The 22,145-nt window shown below is 36.3% G+C and overlaps 1 protein-coding gene across 21 annotated transcripts in view; it reads right to left on the reverse strand.

Annotated features, from left to right (window-relative positions):
* PSD3 (pleckstrin and Sec7 domain containing 3) overlaps positions 1 to 22,145 on the reverse strand; it is a 796,422-nt gene that overhangs the window by 373,569 nt on the left and 400,708 nt on the right. For 20 of the 21 annotated variants that reach the window (XR_006707649.1, XM_045458150.1, XM_045458143.1 and 17 more), the window contains 2 exons: positions 1,760 to 1,954; positions 1,579 to 1,659 (listed from right to left, as the gene is read on the reverse strand). Coding sequence is in view for 20 of the 21 variants with exons in the window: in XM_045458150.1 (XP_045314106.1) it covers positions 1,579 to 1,659; positions 1,760 to 1,954 (276 nt within the window). In the remaining variant the exon portion in view is untranslated. Of the gene's footprint in view, positions 1 to 1,578; positions 1,660 to 1,759; positions 1,955 to 7,833; positions 7,967 to 22,145 lie in introns of those variants that run through there. The other variant, XM_045458272.1, reaches the window with a different exon arrangement.

Genomic DNA, 22,145 nt, shown 5'->3' on the forward strand with positions numbered 1-22,145 from the left:
GTCTCAAATAAGTATACAAATAAAGAGAAATTAACTATATGAAGATATTCTACAGTTATTCTTTTACAAAATCACTTACTATATAGCCATTCAATATAAATTTATTTTATTCTATAAAATGTCAATATAAAGATGGACAAGGCAATAACAATACCACATGACTAAATGACAAATAGCCATTTAAAAGATCAGTCAGATAAAAACCAAAGAACACTTAAGGCTGAACGTACAACCATGAAGGCTATGGTTTAAAACTATACATGGATCACAGTTTATCATTTTGCTATATGATTATACTTGTCATTGACACATTGTTAAAATTACAATTATATTATTTTGTGTATAGTAGATTTCTCTTATTTTATTTTGCCTATTATCATATTATATTATTACCTTTTATATGGGAAGGAAATTGGGAGCTAAAACTATAAATTATTTCTTGGGTTAGGAATAAATTAATGTATGTATAAAAATTCTTTGAAAAATAAAAATATGCCCAGAACTGCACACCAATCTAAATCTGAGTCACTAAGAGTACTGTCTATTATGGATAAACTCAGATGACCCTCACTAGACAAAGCACTTCCCTAAGTATGAGATGAATAGAAAAAAAAAATCCTTTAAAATGTTCTAAAAAATCTTCCTGTGGAAACATACATAAAACCTTATTTCTATGATGAAAATGTTGCTGTCTTAGTTTGTTAAATCTAAATTACACTGACCAAACTTTAATTTTTCATAACTTTTATAAACCACATCAGAAAGTAAAGCATAAATATAGATCTTTCCTCTACCCTTATTTGTTTTCAGTGGAAAAACCTATGAGTGCCATTGATTCATGCAAAGTGCCACAGAATAAGTCATTGTTGTGCATTCTAATCCAAACATCCTCACTTCACCTCCCAAGGCACAGTTTCCTGATTTATAAAACTAGAGGGTTACACAGATGATCTCAGAATTCCTCCAACCTCTGACATGTTAAAAAGTTTATAAGAGTAAATGCTGACTAAGTTTTACTTTTAGCAGTGGCTCTTAGAAATTTACAATACAATAGTGGTGTGAAAAGTGAGGATTAGTGTGTTTATGACACTATTTTGAATGGATCAGCAAAAGTGCTGAAACAGTTTTGCAGATATTTTCTGATTATTATGTGGATAGTCGTTTTTATTCCATTCATGAGTTAATACCAAAGTATCACCTTAAAAGGCTACTTGGCTATTGTAAACAAATGCTTAGGGAAAAAAATGTATAATTCTACAGCCTGTAAAACTGCCTTTTTTTTAAATTGATCATTCAAAAACCAAGTTCCCACAGATTCTCCTCCTCGAGACTTACTTTGTCACTATTCTTTACCACATCATCTGCTAGATGCAAAATATGAGTTCATATATGATTTCATAAAAACAATATATTTTTCTTTCTGCTATGTTTAATAACTATAGAATAATCTGAGCTAAGATTACAAAGTCACTATGGGTTTTAAAAAAATTAAAAATCACACTTTAGCTTCAGCATTACTTCTCTTCTCAGAATTAATTTTTGGAGGCAAAAAAGAACAGAAGTGATATTTAATCATACCTGAGAGACTGATCCAGTGTCATCCCTGTAAAATCAAAAAACTTCAGATATTCTTCTGCAACTAGTTTGCTAAATTCATTGCTATAAGAAAACAGGATAGACTCTGTTATTAAAATTGAAGCTATTAAACAAGACAACACACACGGACACATTCAGGCACCAGCCTTGGTACAGAACGTACTTCTTGCCTAGGTGCTTTGCGACATCCGATCTTTTGAATCTGTCTAGTTGATAAAGGCGTTTGGCCAACCTTTTGGCTGCTTCTATGTTGCTGCTGGTACCATTACTGAGACTTTCTGAGGTCTCCTTTTCCAGAATTTCAGTGCTCCCCATCTCAGAATGAGTCTCTAGTAGTGCTGTTTTTACCCCAGCATTGCTGTGAGAATTGATAAAGAAGAAAAAAATTAAAAAGATTTTTCTTATGTGACAAAAAAAGGAAAACAGCTGATGAAATTATCATATTGTAGCAATAAATGAAAAACTTTTAAGTGGGATAGTTTTAGGCTTAATTATTCATAAAACTATTTACAGCAATATATTTCAATGTACTGAAGAAGTGATTGCTTAAACCCCTTATGAGCAGTTAGGACCTTTACATTTTTAAAAATACAGAGGACTCTAGTTACCTTCATGTTTCTGTGAGTTGTATCTATTGATATTCACTGTATAAGTAATTTAAAAAGAAAATTTTCAAATATTAATTCACTTAAAAATAATAAACCCATTTCATGGCATGCCTGGGTGGCTCAGTCGGTTGAGCATCCGACTTCGACTCAGGTCATGATCTCATGGTCTGTGAGTTCGAGCCCCACGTCGGGCTCTGTGCTGGCAGCTCAGAGCCTGGAGCCTGCTTCGGATTCTGTGTCTCCCTCGCTCTCTGCCCCTCCCCCACTCATGCTCGCTCTCTCTCTCTCTCTCTCTCTCTCTGTCAAAATAAACAAACATTAAAAAAAGTAAAAAAAATAATAAACCCATTTCAATGATATAAATATTTTATTAAAAATAATTTTCAAAAATAATAACATTAAATTTAATGAGAAAAGCAATAATTATTTCAATTTTTTATATATTTCTTTCATAGTTGGCTTACTAGAAGACAGCTGGATTCTCACTGCCACTTCTATACTTAATTTGTAAACAATAATATTGTTTTGGTTGAAATATATTAAGAAAATCCAGGGATACCTGGGTGGCTCAGTTGGTTAAGCATCCAACTCTGGATTTTGGCTTAGGTCATGATCTCCTGGTTCATGATATTAAGCCCTGCACTGGGCTCTGTGCTGGCAGTGTAGAGCCTGCTTGAGATTCTCTCTCTCTCTCCCTCTCCCTCTCTCTCTCTCTGCCCCTCCCCTGCTCTCTCATGCTGACTCTCTCTCAAAATAAATAAATAAACCTTAAAAAAAAGAAAGAAAATCCAGCTTATTAGTTAGAAAAATAAGAAGTATTTTAATCTTTTACAGATAATTACATTCTTTTTTTTATAGGACACCAAAATAAAACAAGGGATAGTTTCTTAAATGTTAGTTGCAATAAAGTATCAATTAACCTTTTGTACTCACATTAAAATTTGTCTTACACTTTACTTTTTCTTAAGATTTTATTTTTAAGTAATCTCTACACTCAACATGGGGCTCAAACTCATGACTCCAAGATCAAAAGTCACATGCTCCAGTGACTGAGCCACCCAGGTGCCCCTGTCTTACACTTTAAATGGATCTTTTACCCAGGCATGATTCTTCATCATACATTGGTCATTTGCAAAATATGTTACACATTTCACTATATAATACTTTTAAAAGTTACATTTATTAAACGCCATGATTATCTTCAGAAAAGTCTTCAAGTATTGAAAAGATATCAAAGTTTTGGTGGCAGACAGAAATATTCCAAAATTCTAATTTTTGACTGAAAGCTCAAATTGTACTGTTGGCAACAAATATAGTCAGTAGTTTTCTTAAAGTATTAATAGACTCACTCTATCAATTTTTGAGAAAATGTTTGCCAATAATCATAGTTTTTCAGTTACACTTTGAAGGAAAACTGGCATTTCACAAAAAGCAACTAGTTTGTAACTCACAACTTAATTACATGTAAGGCTGTCCGAAGGAAAACCATCAGGAGAAGAAGTGCTTTATGCATATTTTCCATTTCATCACATGTGAAAATAAAAAGGAATGGCTAAAATTAACAGCACAGGAAACAACAGATGTTGACAAAGATATGGGGCAAGGGGAACCCTCTTGTACTGTTGGTGGGAATGCAAATTTGTGCAGCCACTCTGGAAAAAATAGAACTACATACACTACAACCCATCAATTGCACTACTAGGTACTTACCCAAAGGATAAAAAAAATACTGATTTGATAGGGCACATGCATCCAGTGTTTATAGCAACATTATCAACAGCCAAATTATGGAACGAGCCCAAATGTCCATTGACTGATGAATGGATAAATAAGATGTGGTATGTATATAGAGTGGAATATTACTCAGCCATCAAAAAGAATGAAACTTTGCTGTATGCAATGGTATGGATGGAGTGTATTATGCCAAAGTGAAATAAGTCAGTTTGAGAAAGACAAATCCCATAAGATTTCACTCATATGTGGAATTTAAGAAACAAAATAGATGAACATAAAAGAAAAAAAAGAGAGGGAGGCAAACCAAAAAACAAATTCTTAACTATAGAGAACAAACTGAGGGTTGCTGTAAGGGAGGCAGATAGGGGGATGGCCTTAGGTGATGGGTATTAAGGAGGGCACTTGTGATGAGCACTGGGTGTTATATGTAAGTGATGAATCACTAAGTTCTACTCCTGAAACCATTACTACACTATGTGTTAACTAGAATTTAAATAAAAATTTGAAACAAACAAAAAAGTTATGTACAAAAAGGTTAAAATGTAATTATTTTGTACTGCTTTATAAAGGAATTTTTAGGTGAGTTTTGTTTCTTTGAGTACATGGTAATGAAGAATATAATAACAACTTGGAAAGTTTGGTGCCACTACCTTTGTGTTAGAGGCCCTCCCTAAGGAATGTGGTGAAAACCTCAAGACTAGGAAAGGCAACCTGGCTATGTGTGTGTGTGGGTGACATTCCTCAAGACTCTGTAACATAGGCCACCCATGCAGACTGTATTTTACCATATATGGGAAAGAAAGGAGCAAAACTTGTACAAAAAGCAACCCCTCACTGCATTTGGGGCTCAGCCTTTTGGGTCTTAGCCCATTGAGCCCGTGCTGGCATCAATACAGCTGCTTCCTAGAAAGAAAAGCCTGGGTGTCCCGACTCTCTGTGTGTGACTCACTGCTACACCTTGATTTGTGCTAAAGCCCCTTCCATTGTTTTCGTACCATCAGTGTAAATATCAATACAGTGAAAAAGGAAAGTAATGCTGTACTCCTATTATAAAATAGCTTTGACCTCATTAACCTCCTGAAAGAGTCACAATAAGCCCCACTGACCACACTGTAAGAACCTCTGCTCTAGAAAGGGGTCACAAATTAGAACCTGGCTATAGAATGGTACATAATGCATTTGTAACACTAAACCAACAAGAATATAGTAACTTCCAAATCCTCACTTTAACTTGGAAAATAGGCAAAGATGTGTTCATGATAAACAACTATGCTTACGTAGCCTTCCAATGTACTTACCACAGACCCTAAACCTGACACAGTCAGAATTTTTCTGTAATGAACCAGACAGTAAATATTTCAGACAAGGCCTCATAACGTCTCTGTCATACATGCTTCTTTCTTTTTGTTGTTTTTTTCTTTTTTTTCTTCAACCTTTCAAAACTTAAAAGCCATTCTAGGCTAGGCTGAACAGGCTCACAGGCCTAATTTTGTGTGTTTTTGCTCTATCCCATAGTTCTTTAACTTAGCCTGAATTATAAGTAACCATTTATTGTGTAAATCAGGACACTCTGAAGAAGGAACAGGGATAATAAAATCATTAAATATGTAATTATAATTGTTACGAAGTTTGAAAGAGTCATTGCCAATAAAAAATTAGTTGCAAACTTACAGCATACAATAAGTGACAAAAATCATTATAGCAAAAATGAATAGATTTTTTGGCAAAATTGCTCAATCTCTATTTTTGTCACTTATTCTACCTAACTTACAATATCCCATTTCCTACTACCAACTAGCTAAGTGGCAGCCTCGCAGATTCATGTTCACTATCACTCAAAGGCAGTTCCAGCCACTGCACACCAAGTAGCTCCTAAGGGCTGTGCAGTCCCAGACCTCCCTAACCACTGACAGACCTGAGGGAATTCAATGCCCCTTGCAACTCCTCTCCAAGCTCCCTTATCAGCAAGTCTTCCACATGCTGTCCTTGAAAGTCAGTGATATGGGGAGGGATAAAGAGAGAGGTTATCCCACTTTGTCTTTTAGACTCAACTATGTGAAAATGATGAGGGAGCATAAGGCAAACTGACAGGCCCAAATACTCCCTACTCCCAGGTGGGGTATGTTTACTATTCCTTAGGCACTCCTGGCTGCCCAAGAACAAAGGAAAAGGGGAAAAGTAAATGGTTAACTGATAGAGATCACAGTCATGCAGGACATGGGTCTCCATCAATTTACAAATATCTTAGTAAATTACAAGAAAAAGTCAGTCTTATCAACAGCCTAATCTCCAGAAACCTATAGATTCACTCAGTTTCCTGGAGCCCCAACATCACCTCTCCATAGTGATGTGGGAAACAAAGGCAGAAGGAAATGGCAGATAAAATTAAATTTCCTTATAACCTGAAGCCCACTGACAACTACTTGAGGCTAGCAGAGTAAAACATTTCTCCAGGAGCTCCCAACGTCTTATTGTTAATGCTTTGTTGAGGGAAAAACAACCTTAGCTTGCCAATAGCGAGGCCTCCAGTACCCTGTGAGGCTTCTTTAATATGAAAAGCTCTTGGAAACTTCCACTTGATTTTTACCTTCCCTCAACTCCCAAGTATATAACCAGTCTGTCCTCATGGTCCCTGGAAGCTCTTCCTGCCCAGGGGTCCTGTCCCTTACTTTAATTAAATTACCTTTTTTGCACCAAAGATGTCTTCAAGAATTCTTTCTTGGCCATCAGTTACGAACCCCACGAACCCCACCATCACCCCAAAAACTCATCAAAAATTCTGTTCAATGCACATTTCAACTTCACACATTCCAGAGGAAACTGCAGAGAAGCTACAAGTACCAAGTGGAAGCTTATCAAACCCAGACTGACTTCATTTTTTAAAGTCAAACTAAAATGTTAAACCACAGTCAATGCCAGGACAACACACAAACTGGAATTGCTCTAGGCAAACTAAGATGTTTGATAATGCTTCTTTAAACAATTAGCCACCTTAAACAGTTTTCCAACAGAAGTAGATGCCAATTAAAATAAACTGCTACATTATGATGAAATCCTCATGCAAGTACATTTAAGTATTTTTTCATCCTAAACCTTCCTCTACACAGTTACCACCCACTTTTATAAAATTTATCCTATCAGAAAGCTGAATGTTTAATTATATACAGCAAACCTATAATCAGTAAACTCATACTAGAAAATTCTTTTAAAGGGCAACTTACATTTTGTGTTTTCCCACATAAGTGGTAGAAATGTAAAATATTTATTCTAAGAACTGTTTTAGTTTCAATCAAGTAATTTTTTTATAATTATAAAAGAAAATCCCTGGAGTTGTGTTCTCATGCATTCTCTTACTCTATATATTAGCTATCGCGTGAAAAAAAGAAACAAGCGTCAAAGAATTTTCTTTTCAATTAAACTGCTACTTATTCTTTTCCATGCAAATTCATGGCATATATTCAATCACTCTATGTAAAGAGTATAATTATACTACATGTACAGTACTACAAAGATTTTCTTCAGATATAAGAGACTTATCCCAATGAACATATATTTTTTAAAATGTAGTGGTCAAAGTCATTCCTATTTCTTATTTTTCATTCCTCATGTTTGCTTCCTCTTTCTGCTCTCTTGCCTGTCCCAGTCTATTTCACCTCATTTTCTCCACATTCACAAAAGGAGGTAATTTTCAAATCTGTACAAATCAGACTTTTCTGGATCTTCTTGAAAAAACCTTTAGTAAAAAAGAAATGAGGAATAAAGTGAAGATAAATACCTCCATTCCTAGGTGGTTTCATTCTGCCCCATTTCACAATTTATGAGATTATTTGAACAAGAACAGAGACTGTTTCTTTTAAGTCAGAAGCCTAGCAATACAATGGCAATACATACTCACCAGCAATCAGACAGACACCAAAAAGAACCTATCCCAGAGCCTAGCATGCCTGGGCCATACTTAATCTTAAAAGCCCCTTCCCAGCACTCTTTGCTCCACAATTCCAGTGTCTGCTGGTCCACTAGGGCTTCTAAGGAACTAGCTCCCTATGAGGTCATATTATTATGACCTCATCTTCTTGGCAGAGTGCTTGCTGTTGGGGTTTGTGTAATGATTTTACAACCCCAATAAAAACAGGAACCAGAACACAGGGGCCACTGTATATCAAGAGCAGAAACAACAATGGCAGCCCAGCCTTGTTCATACTTGATAAAGCAAACTGGATGATGCCTCTCAGCAGGAATAACACCCCATTTTTTTTTCCTAGAATAAAGAAGACATTGTCCATCTAGTCTGTTGAATATTAGATGCTTTCAGTAGTTTGAATTTTCCTTTTCTTGCTAGCTTCTTTTTTCTTCTTGATCAAGTAACTTTATAATCACATAAGGTGAAATCCCTAATAGTCACTTAAATGTAGAAAAAACTTCCCAAAAGGTTCTCACTGTGTTCTAGAAAATGCTTCACTGGGGCCTGTACCTCATACCTCCAAACAAATGTGGTATCATCAAAAGAATGATCAGATCATTGAGTCTGATCACCAGGCATTCTCATAACCTTTTTATCATACTATGATTGCCACATTTCCTAAAAAAAAAAAAAAAAAAAAAATACCCACTTAAATCTGATTTTCATAAAACAAAAAAATAGTTTTTTAGTGTATCTCAAATACTGCATGGGACATACAGGGACATCACAGGGGACCTAAAAAAATCATTGAATGTTTATCTGAAATTCAAATTTAACTGGCCATCCTATATTTTACCTAGATTCACCTAGTAATGCTATCTTCTAAAATGTTTGTTCTAAAATTATTTGAAGACTTCCAATAATGGTGTTCTCTGTCAAGTGGTAGTGTGTTTCACAATCAGATTCCTTATGAGAATATTTTGACTTACTTATGTGATTTAATTTTTATTCTTACTATTGTTCTACAGTTTCATCAAGACCTTCTCTCAGTTGCCTATGATCTACTGATCTTCTCTAATCTAAATGCAAAAGGAAAAGCCTCTTTTCTCTGCATACTTTACCAGCCTGCATACTGCCACCAAAGCTGTAATAATATGTCTCCTTTATAAAAATCCTACACAAGATAAAAATCTATATTCTGTAGCATGTCAGATTGTTGGGAAAATAAGTAAAGTTATGCACCATAAGATGGTTGACGGGACTAACATAAGCTCTAGTCTCTAATTTAGAGACTCCTCTTCCAGGTTCTTCTTCCTACCCTGTTTGCCCTGTGTGCCAAATTACTACTAATGCATAATGAGGAAGTAACAAACGATAAATTGTCCCCCATTTTTGTGTTCGGGACTTAGACCTCTGGAGAGGGATCTCCTCTGAGCCTGCTGGTATAAAATAAAACTCTGATTCACCAAGATCTCCAAGTGATGCTTGATTTTTCTGCCAGCAATCCAGCCTGGTTCCATAACAAGATAAGAACACTCACAAGCTGACCCCCAACTGCTTATTTAGATTTATGATCTACCATTTTCTTCATGCTTGGGCCACACAGGAGTATTAGCTGTGCCTTCTTGTTATCCTACCCTAAAATTCTGGGGTGCCCCATTCTGCAAATTCTTACTGATTCTACAAGAGCCCAGGTGAAATAACTTTTTCAAGAATCCTACTCCAACTCACCCCTGCCGCAGTCTCAGCCTGATAAATTACCTTTATTCTAGCTCTGCTTTTAAAAGTCCCATCTCTCTCACCTACTACAATCTTGAATTTCACTTTGTATCCCATCACAAGAATAGGTTGAAGTTATTCAATAGCCATCTGTTAGAAGGATCCAAGAATTGAGCAACTACCTGTGCCCACTGCCCCCACTATCCTCTATGCTATACTATCAATGACATGTAGCACTAACTTTCCAACTCATTATGACTAATCCTGAAATGTTCTAGAGGCACTGATGTCAGCAGAGGGTACCAGTTATGTTGCCTGATTTCATATTTACTTTGAATTTAAATTTTTAAAAATTCTGTAAACTTTTATTGAATATAACTAGGATTAAAAAACTAAACTAGGCTAAGGTGTGAAAGCATTTCCCGCCTCCATTTATAAAGTATACCTAGGGACTTGTGCATAGAAAACAACAACAAACAGCCACCTAGTTCAAATTTTATACTATATAAGCTGGGTAAAGGCCAGTCAGAAGAATCCCAAAGAGAGGAAAGAAATGACTCCAGTAGCAAGCAGAATGAAAGGGCCAGAGGGAGCAATACGACCCTGGCACCATTCTTCAGGCTGAAAATACAGATGGCAAAGGCCTGGAACCAACAAACTCAGGAAAGCTGGTACAAATGCAGAGCTTTCCTGGCCAGAATGAACGTCAGTCAAAAAGAGTTCTAAGTAAGTCATAAGCAAGGTACACATAAAATCCTGAAGTCTAAATTGCCTTTAAGAAAGAAAAGGAGGGGTGCCTGCATGGCTCAGTCAGTTGAGCATCCGACTTCAGCTTAGGTCTTGATCTCACAGTTTCTGGGTTCCAGCCCTGCATCAGGCTCTGTGCTGACAGCTTGGAGACTGGAGCCTGCTTTGGATTCTGTGTCTCTCTCTCTCTGCTCCTCCCCTGCTAGTGTTCTGTCTCTCTCTGTCTCTCAAAAATAAATGTTAAAAAAAAGGAAAGGAAAGGAAAGGAAAGGAAAGGAAAGGAAAGGAAAGGAATTCTTCTTGGCCATCATCATGCAGGACATTTATTTTTCAGGCACTGCAGAGGTAGCACATGATCTAATCTTGGAGGAAATGTAAATGAGAAATTATTCAGAACAGCTACAACACCTCCATGGTACACACTCACCTTGCAGCATCTAACACTGATTAAGCACTTACTTTGTGCCAGCCACTGAAATAAGTGCTTACTAGAAACTGTCTAGTAATCCTAGAAACCATCTCTAATCCTCAATAACCTTATAAAGTAGGCAGTAGTACACCCATTTTACAGATGGAAACTGAGGCACAGACCTGGACACGAACAATAGTACTCCAGTACCCAAGTACTTTATATCCTTTACTACTATAATTTTGCTACTGTTAGGCATTTTCTGGTTTGTTTTTGCTGATTCAACAAATATGGTAGAAAACCCCAGGGGAGATAAAAATAAACAAACATAATAAATGAAAAAAATTACATATATATATATATATATATATATATATATATATATAGTATGTTAGAAGGTAATAATTGCTATGGAAAAATAATAGAACAAAGAAAGAGAGATGAAAAATCTTAGTTTGAGGAAAGGGGTAGATAATAGATATAGATATAGATACAGATAGATACAGATATAGATATAGATACAGATATAGATATATTTAAGTTTATTTATTTATTTTGAGAGAGAGGGGAGGAGGATGAGAGAGAGAGAGAGAGAGAGAGAGAATCCCAAGCATGCTGTGTGCTATCAGTGAGGAGCCAGACATGGGGCTCCAACTCACAAACTGTGATATCATGACCTGAGCTGAAATCAAGAGTTGGATGATAGACTGAGCCACCCAAGCACCCATTTTTATTCATAAGGTGGTCATGGGAAGTGTGAGCAAATTGAAGGTGGAGGTGCCATCAATTAACATAGGGAAGACCAAAGTTGGCACAGGTTTAAGAGAAAGAAGTTCCACATGAGGGAAGGGAAACAAAAATAATATAAAAACAGGGAGGGGAACAAAACAGAAGAGACTCATAAATATGAAGAACAAACTGAGGGTTACTGGAGGGATTGTAGGAGAGGGGGATGGGCTAAATGGGTAAGGGGCACTAAGGAATCTACTCCTGAAATCATTGTTGCACTATATGCTAATTTGGATGTAAATTTTAAAAAATAAATAAAATTTAAAAAAAAGAGAAAGAAGTTCCATTTTAGACATATTAACTTTGAGGTCTCCATTAGATATCCAAGGAGATATGGGAATATGGCATATGTAATACTTTCACAAAAGACATGTGCCTGGGCCCTACTCCAGGGAATTTTCAGACTGTTGGCCTGAGGGGGGGCTTAGCATTTTCTTTTTAAGCTCCAAGATGATTCTGATGTGATATCAGGATTTTTAGCCACCATTGTAACCCATGAAAAAGCACTATAGGTCTGAAGAGGGGAAATGGAGAGATGTGGATTTTGATCAGATCAATTTTCTTTGTAACATGGGGGAATAACTGTAGGGAGACAAAACTGAAGGCAGAGAGACCAGCTAGGAAAGTTATCAAAATACTCTGGCTAAGAGACAAGAACCTGAAATTGAAAGATAATTCATACAAATATTAAAAAACACCTGCTCTGAATGAGATTTAGAAAGTAAAATGAAAGAACATAATAGTGATTTGGAATGTGTATGGAGTTGTGTTCAGAGAGCAGAAGGCTAACTCTACTTAGAACCTGAGCAGAATATGTTGGCCACCAACCAAGATAACAAATACAAGAGGAAGAAGAGGTAATGTGTGCAAGAGCGCACACACACATGCACATGCAGAAACAGGAGACAGAAAGAGGAAAGAGCATTGAGTTTGGTTTGAAGATGCAGTAATATAAGGTGTCTATAGGACATCCAGGCAGACCTATCTAGTAGCCACAGCAATCATCCATTACCTGTGGGAACTCAATACAGGCATAGCAGTTACCTCCATCAATGTGGATGGGGTCACCTGGTGAAAGGCTGTAATATCTCATCTGACCAAAAAACCCAGAAATGTGCCAACAAAGAAATATGTCTAACAGTGTATTCATTTGAGCACAATTCCACTACAGCAAAAGAATTAAGAGGTCTCCTTTCATTTATTAATGAGATTCTACATGCAAGTGCTTAGTTTGCCAGTCAGTAACAATTACTTATTTAGAAGATGCTAAAAGCAAGTATTTGCCAAAATCTCCAGTTAGTTAGATGGCCGAGGTTCAAACAATGGTTCTATCACTCACCAGAGTTGATAGTAAATTCATGATTCTCTGTGAGCCTCAGTTTTTTCATCTATGAAATGGAGATTAACAATACCAACTCCCCAAGGTGTTGTGAAGATTAGATGAGTAGATGCATGGTTGGCACAGAGTAAACCATAAATGTTAGCTGCCATCACCAGAGCATCACTACTTCTCCCTACATCCTTAAGATTATTATTTAGTTATTTGGATGATCACATGAGATAATTACATCAGGCAGTATTTTATTAAATGTAAACTGCTATTTGTATTGTATACAAATGTTCATTAGCTCTGAGTAGAAATTAATCCTTGACATCTCTAAAGAAAACTGCCTCAAATTTTTGACATTTACATAGAATACATCTCTCTAGATGGGACTGCATTTTACTTATAAATGACTTCAGGAACTTTATAAGAGAACCATAAACAAAATCTAACTATAGAAACTCCTAATGGCTATTTCTCTGTTCAGCATGGAGAATATAATTCAGTTTCTAAAACTGAAGAATTGTAATAAGTGTCACCAAGAGGTTCTGCCTCCTTAGGATACTTTTTAAACTTCATTCATTTCACTCAGTCCTGCATTCAGTATTCCATACAAGGGCCCCAACATGCAAGGCAGTGGTACAGAAACTGATCAAATTTACCAATTTGCTTATTTACAATAAATAATTGAAACCTTTACTATTCTGGAGCCTTGAACTCCTCTGGGGGCATGATCCAGATGGTACAGGTTTATTTTGTTGGGTTTTTTTGGTTTGTTTGTTTTTTGTTTTTTGTTTTTTGTTTTTTGTTTTTTTTTTTGCTTTTTGCCTTTATGCCTTTTGAGATTTTGCTTTGTTTTGATTTTCCATATTAAACTGCAGCTTTTCTGGGTCAGCTCTCAAATGAGAATGTAATTTTGCAGAAATATTAACAAGTCAATTTTAATACAACTACATCATAAAAACTTGAGGTGAATCATGTGCAAATCAACTATTACTAGATGTCTAGCTTGATAAATAAAGAGAAAAAATGATGTAAAAACATTTACATGTTCAGTATTTGCACAGAAGCTTCAGTGAATGAATCCATGAATCCCAATTCCAGTGGACAAGAAAGAAGAGTGAATCATTCACAGATGGACTAACTTGTTTTCCTAGAATGCTATTAAAATGTCACTGTATATTCTAGGTGTACATCTTTCATGAGATACAGCTTTTGGCTATGTTACTTCACTGCCGTGATACGGCATTAAAAATCTCTAATGACACCATATCACTCTCTATCCTGACAAAAGGAAATAAAAGGAGCAACTGTATTCCACATCCCTGTAAAATCCATAAGTAGACAGTCTGAAGTTGACAATATCCTTTAATGACTGTGATTATGCACTGCACACTCTGCTGGAAACTGGATGGTGTGAATTTAGACAAAACACTCATATCTCTACATAGAAAACACTAGCTTATCCCCCATGCCAAGATATTACATCCCTTCTTGTTTCTCCAAATTCAAATTCTCTAACTTAAAAAATGTTCACTTAAAGGAAGGCAATAACACTCTAAAGAAATGTATACATACATACATAAAGAATGTATACATACATCAATAAATCATAAACTCATCGTAACATACCCTCCTTTGACTGAGGAGGAAGGAGGTACTACTTGGTAACGTGACATACGAGAAAGAAAGACATGTAAAACTAAACTGCCAGAGCCCAGTAACCTCACTCTTGGGAATTAGCATCCTTATTGCCTAATGCAATACAATTATAAGCAAGAAAGTTTAATACCCTTAGGGAGATTATTTACAATAACAGAGAATGAGGTCAAATCTATCCTTCCAAAGAAAATTTATAAAAGGGAATGTCAAATTTTTGAAAGCCAAAACTTACTTGGACTAGCAAATGTTTGCTTTTTCTCTCTGAAATCACTACCAACTAAAAAGAGAAAGACAACAGACAAATACTACTCACAATTCCATATAACAAGAAAACTAATGATAGTGACTGATTTTGTGTAGGCTTATAATAATATTATTCCTTAGTGCTTCCCTCTATAGAGGCCCATTCAATGATACAATCTATTAAACAAAATAAGCCATTTCAAAAGCAAAATTCCCGAATAATCATTTGAAAACTCAAGACATTCTTTATTGTTAGTTCAATCATAATTATGTAATTTTTAAAAATTTTACCTGATACTTGAAAATCAGTTTTCTATCACTATGGTTATATTTATTATTGAGGAAAAGTTATGATTAAAAAATAATGTTTTTAAAGTGCCATATTCTGCTCCTTCATACCACAGAGGGGGAAAAATGCTCAATTCTAATTTAAAAATATGAAGCACTGACTAAAACTAAAAGGCAACTGACGGAATGGGAGAAGACATTTGCAAATGACATATCAGATAAAGGGTTAGTATCAAAATCTATAAAGAATTAACCAAATTAAACACCCAAAAATCAAATAATCCGGTGAAGAAATGGCCAGAAGACATGAATGGACACTTTTCCAAAGAAGACATCCAGATGGCCAAAAGACACATGAAAAGATCCTCAACATCACTCATCATCAGGGAAATACAAATCAAAACCACATTGAGATACCACCTCACGCCAGAGTGGCTAAAATTAACAACTCAGGAAACAACAAATGTTGGCAAGGATGTGGAGAAATGGGAACCCTCTTGCACTGTTGGTGGGAATGCAAACAAGTGCGGCCACTCTGGAAAACAGTGTGGAGGTTCCTCAAAAAATTAAAAATGGAATTACCCTATGACCCAGCAATAGCACTACTAGGAATTTATCCAAAGGATACAGGAGTGATGATTCATAGGGGCACATGTACCCCAATGTTTATAACAGTGCTATCAACAATAGCCAAATTACAGAAAGAGCCCAAATGTCCATCACTGATGAATGGATAAAAAAGATGTGGTTTATATATACAATGGAATACTACTTGGCAGTGAGAAAGAATGAAGTCTTGCCATTTGCAACAATGTGGATGGAACTGGAGGGTATTATGCTAAGTGAAATAAGTCAGGCAAATAAAGCCAGATATATGTTTTCACTCATATGTGGAATCTGAGAAACTTAACAAAAGACCATGGGGGGAGGGTAGGGGAAAAAATAGTTTCAGAGAGGGAGACAAACCAGTAAGAGACTCTTAAATACAGAGAATAAACTGAAGGTTGATAGGGGGTGGGAGAAAGGGGGAAATGGGTGATGGGCATTGAGGAGGGTACTCGTTGGGATGAGAACTGGGTATTGTTTGTAAGCGATAAATCATGGGAATCTACTTCCAAAGCCAAGAGCACACTGTATACACTGTATGTTAGCTAACTTGACAACAAATTATATTTTTTTAAAAAAGAAAAGCTTTATTTAAATTGCAAAGTGTTATAAAAAATATTAGAGATAATTGTTAATAAAGGGAGAGGCTGGATGGCAAAAAAAACCTTTATGTAAACTGCAAAGTGCTGTAAAAATATTAGATGATTATTAATAAATGGAGAGGCTGGATGGCTATAAATAAATAAATTAATAAAAATGAAAAAGCACTGAATTACTTTTAGTGGGATCTTAAACCATCTTCTAATTATTTATGTTAATAGATGTTCCACATGCAATAAATAATTTTTAAGCAAAAATGTATCTTCTGTCCACATTTTTACTACACTGAATTAGTATTAGTATATATTCATTGGGCAACAGAAGGTGGTCTAGGATTTTCCAGTGAGGGACTGTATGAATTCTGATAACACAATTGACAACAGATACTCCACACCAAGTGGATTATGACTATAACTTTAATATTGTAAACAGTTTGTTAAATAGTGTCATATCAAGATTTGTTGTACCTATCAATCAAAGGATAAAAACCATATGACCATCTCAATAGACACAGAAAAAACATCTGACAAAGTACAACATCCATTCATGATAATAACCTTCAACAAAGCAGGTTTAGAGAGAACATAACTCAACATGATAAAGGCCATCGATGAAAATCCCACAGTGAATATCAAACTCAATGTGGAAAAACTGAGAACTTTTCACGTAATGTCAGGAACATGACAAAGACGTCCACTATCACCACTTTTATTCAAAATAGTACTGGAAGTCCTATCCTCAGAAATTAGAAACAAAAAGAAATAAAAGGCATCCAAATTGGCAACGAAGAAGTCAAACTTTCACTATTCTCAGATGACATGATACTCTATATAGAAAAACCAGAAGACTCCACCAATAAACTGCTGGAACTGATAAACAAATTCAGTAAATTCTGAAGGTACAAAATCAACATGCAGAAATCTGTTGCATTTCTATATACCAATAATGAAGTAGCAGAAAGAGAAATTATGAAAACAATCCCAACTAAGTACAATTTAAATAACTTACAAATAAACTTAAAATTAAAACTTAAAAAAAAGAAAACAATCTCATTTACAAGTGTACCAAAAATAATAAGACACCTAGGAATAAACATAACCAGAGATGAAAAACCTGTACTCTAAAATCTTTAAACATTGATGGAAGAAATTAAGATGACACAAAGAAAAGACATTATTCCAAGCTCATGGGTTGAAACAAAAATATTGTGACAATGTCTATATTACCCAAAGAAATCTACACATTTAGGGACACCTGGGTGACTCAGTCAGTTAAGTGTCTGACTCTTGGTTTTGGCTCAGATCATGATCTCATGTGTTAAACTGTTAGTGCAGAGCCTGCTTAGGATTCTCTGTCTCCCCCTTTCTCTGCCCCTCTTCCACTCATACTCTGTCTCTCTCAAAATAAATAAACTTAAAAAAAATAAAATAGGGGTGCCCGGGTGGCTGGCTCAGTCAAGCATCTGATTTCGGCTCGGGTCATGATCTAAGGGGTTGTGAGTTCACGCCCACATCAGGCTTTGAGCTGGCGGTAGAGAGCCTGGTTCGGATTCTCTCTCCTCTCTCTGCCCCTCCCCCCTCTTGCACTCCCTCAAAGTGAATAAACTTTCAAAATTTTTTAATAAAAAATAAAAATAAATAAAAATTTTAAAATCTCCACATTTAATGCATCTCTATCAAAACACCAAAAGCATTTTTCATAGAACTGGAACAAACAATCCTGAAATTTGTAAGGAGCCACAAAAGACCCCAAATAGCCAAAGCAATCTTGAAAAAGAAAAGTAAAGCTGAATGCATCACAATTCCAGACTTCAAGTCATATTACAAAATTGTAGTCATCACAAAAATACTGACATAAAAACAGACATACAGTTCAATGGAACAGAATAGAAAACCCAGAAATAAAATCACAACTCTATAGTCAATTAATCTTTGACAAAGCAGGAAAGAACATCCAATAGGAAAAGACAGTCTCTTGAACAAATGGTGTTGGGAAAACTGGACAGCTACATACGAAAGAATGAAGCTGGACCACTTTCTTATACCAATACACAAATAAACTCAAAATGGATTAAAGACCTACATGTGCAACCTGAAACCATAGAAATCCTAGAAGAGAGCACAGGCAGTAATTTCTCTGACATTGGCCATAGCAACATTTTTCTAAATTATGTCTCCTGAGACAAGGGAAATGAAACTAAAAATAAACTATTGACATCACATCAAAATGAAAACCTTCTGCACAGTGAAGGAAATAATCAGCAAAACCAAAAGACAGCATACAGATTGAGAGAAGATATTTGCAACTGACATATCCAATAAATAGTATAATGTAACACTTAAAAAACAAATAATCCAATTAAAAATGGGCAGAAGACATGAACAGACATTTCTCCAAAGAAGACATCCAGATGGCCAACAGACACATGAAAAGACGCTCAACCCCATTCATCATCAGGGAAATACAAATCGAAATTATAATGAGCTATCACTTCACACCTGTCAGAATGGCTAAAATCAACAACACCAAAAAGAACAAGTGTTGTCAAGGATGTGGAGAGAAAGCAACCCTGGTGCACTGCTGTTGGGAATGCAACTGGTGCAGCCACTCTGGAAAACATTATAGAGGTTATCCAAAGAGTTAAAAACGGAACTACCCTACAATCCAGTAATCACACTACTGGGTATTTACCCCCAAAATACAAAAACACTAATTCAGATGTAAACAATGCACCCTTATGTTTACAGCAGCATTATTTACAATAGCCAAATTATGGAAGCAGCCAAGTGTCCACTGACTGATGAATGGATAAAGAAGATGTATATACATACAATGGAATATTACTCAGCCATAAAGAGCAATGAGGTCTTGCTATTTGCAATAGCATGAATGGAGCTAGAAAGTATTATGCCAAGAGAAATAAGTAAAAGAAAGACAAATACCATATGATTTCACTCATATGTGGAATTTAAGTAACAAAAAAAGGCGGGGGGAGAGGGGCCAACCAAGAAACAGACTTTTAACAAACTTATGGTTACCAAAGAGGAGGTAGGCAGGGGGAGGAATGAAATAGGTGATTGGGATTAAAGAGTGTGCTTGGCATGATAAGCAACAAATGATATATGGAATTGTTCAATCACTATATTGTACACCTGAAACTAACATAACATTGTAGCTTAAGTATACTGGAGTTTAAAATAAAATTAGGGGCATCTGGGTGGCTCAGTTGGTTAAGCATTGGACTTGGACTCAGAGCTTGATCTCATTGTTCATGGGTTTGAGTCCCGTGTCGGGCTCTATGCTGACAGCTCAGAACCTGGAGCCTGCTTTGGATTCTGTCTCTCTCTCTCTCTCTCTCAAAAATAAACATTAAAAATAATAATAATAAAATGAAATTAAAAAGGGTTGGTGTACCTAAACCAATCCTGTGAATCCATGTTTCCTGCTGAGCACACAGGTCAAGAGACACTTAAACCAGTCTGGGATAAATGGTTCTTTTACTTAATACTGTTTCCTCAGCATCCAACTTAAATCCCAGAATTTTCTTCCACCATGGTTAGTTGTCTGCCATAGTAATGATTTTTTTTTGTTTGTTTTTACAGATATTCTAGGCATGGGAATACCTTAATACTGAATCTGAGATTTTGTTTTCAGTTTCCCCTTCTTTATGCCCATTTCCCCACGCCCAGCAATGAATGACTACATGTCTGTCCAGGTCTGCCCCTCTACTTTCCCAGAATGCAATTCATGTTTGTTTTTGTTTTCATTTTTTACCTTGACCACATTGTACAGTAACATCTAGGAGCCCTTTCTACAGTGGGTGGTTTTGGTCTTTTTATACCTTTCTCTCAAAGTCACTGATGTTTGTCCCTGTTCAATGTGTAGCATTGTAACGAGAGTCCACCAAATCCTGAGTGTCACTTTGTTGTCCCTATTGTACATGAAAGAGTGATGTAGAAAAATCTAGTAAATTCTGAATGCTTTTCCACATAGACTTATCTGGAATGTGACCATGATGCTTTGGTTAATAGTAAATGCTTTAACTGTAGTAGGTGCATTTCTGTCTGTCTCAATAAATTTTAATCTGTCTGTCAAAAAAAAAATCTATCTTGAAAGCAGTGGGTAAGAGTTAGGTGTATCCTAGGTGTGCCTGGGTGGCTTAGTCAGTTAAGCATCCGACTTCACTCAGGTCATAATCTCATGGTTTGTAAGTTCAAGCCCCGTGTCAGGTTCTGTTCTGATAGCTCAGAGCCTGGAGCCTCCTTTGGATTCTGTGTCTCCCTCTCTCTGCCCCTCCCCCATTCACACTCTGTGTATGTATGTGTGTGTCTGTCTGTATGAAAAATAAACATTAAAAAAAAGACGTATTCTAATTCAAGTTGAATTTTTTTTACATCGATCTCTGCTAGAGGTCTCAACTTAGAATTTAATTTCTTTTTAATGTACTTTACTTGAAAGTAATAACCATTAGAGATAAATTAGTTAATATTAGTTTACTAAACATAAGTATCCCAGCCCTAAACTAAACATTATAACCACTCAAGAGTATACTTGTAGGGGTGCCTGGGTGGCTCAATCGGTTGAGCGTCCAATTCTTGATTTTGGCTCAGGTCATAATCCCAGGGTTGTGGGATCAAGCCCTGTGCCAGGCTCTGCACTTAGTGTGGAGCCTACTTAAGATTCTCTCTCTCTAGGGGCACCTGGGTGGCTCAATCAGTTGAGTGTCTGACTACATCTCAGGTCATGATCTCACGGTTTGTGAGTTCAAGCCCCACGTCTGGCTCTGTACTGACAGCTCAGAGCCTGGAGCTTGCTTCAGATTCTGTGTCTCCCCCTGTCTTTGTCCCTCCCATGCTCATGCTCTATCTCTCTCTCTCTCAATAACAAATAAATGTTAAAAAAATATTCTCTCTCTCCCTCATCCTCTGCCCCCTCCCCTGCTCACACACTCTCTCTTAAAGAAGAAGAAGAAGAAGAAGGAGAAGAAGAAGAAGAAGAAGAAGAAGAAGAAGAAGAAGAAGAAGAAGAAGAAAGTATACCTGTAAAAACAAATTTAGTTTGATCAAACACCCCACACACACCTTTGCAGGTCCAGGTACTCAGTAATGTCATCTAGCTTGAGAACATTAGATCAATTCTACTCTCCTCTGGTCTCTCTTCCTTTTCTAACTCTCCCATATTTTGAAGAACAAGAGGCTTTATGAATACTTTCTATGGTTAGATATGTCCAGTTTTTATCACTATTAATGTTTTCTGCCCTCTCTTCAATTCTTTATAAATTGTTTTATAAAACAAATTTTGTTTTTACTGTCCCGTTCCACGGTTTTGCTGTGCTTCCTTGGGGCACTCAGAAGTGCTTATCTGCCCTGCAGTGCCTCTCAGCTTCTGACAGGTCCACTACAAGGACAGTCTCACCTTGCAAACACCTTCTGCAGTTGTCCAGAAGAGGGCACCAACATGCAAAGCAGTGGTACAGAAATTGACCAAACACCAAGTGAAAGAAATAGGCTGCATTTTACCTTAGAAGCTTTTATTTTCAATAAATAATTGTACTCTTCAACCTTCTAGAGTTCCACATTCCTCTGGGGGTATGATCCAGTTGATGTAGGTTTCACTTTTTTGCTCTTACACACTCCATGCAATTCCTACTACAGTGGCCTGTCAGCTTATCCTCTCAATACTGAGTTTCCCCTAAGTGCCACTTGTTGTAACTACACTGAAAGCTGCTGTATTTGACAGGTGTTTCTCAGAATCACTGAACAAATTTTGTGTATAGTTTTAAAGAGAATAAATTAGCTCGCTAACAAGAGTGTAAGAAGATCAGCACAAAGAAGACAGGAAGATCATCCCCCAAGGAAACAAAGTCTTTTCTGTGTCACTTCCTGCTTTCAGCTCTTTACATTATTTCAGCTAATCTGG

Source organism: Leopardus geoffroyi, chromosome B1 (assembly GCF_018350155.1).
Source record: "Leopardus geoffroyi isolate Oge1 chromosome B1, O.geoffroyi_Oge1_pat1.0, whole genome shotgun sequence".
In the NCBI taxonomy this organism is placed as follows: Eukaryota; Metazoa; Chordata; class Mammalia; order Carnivora; family Felidae; genus Leopardus; species Leopardus geoffroyi.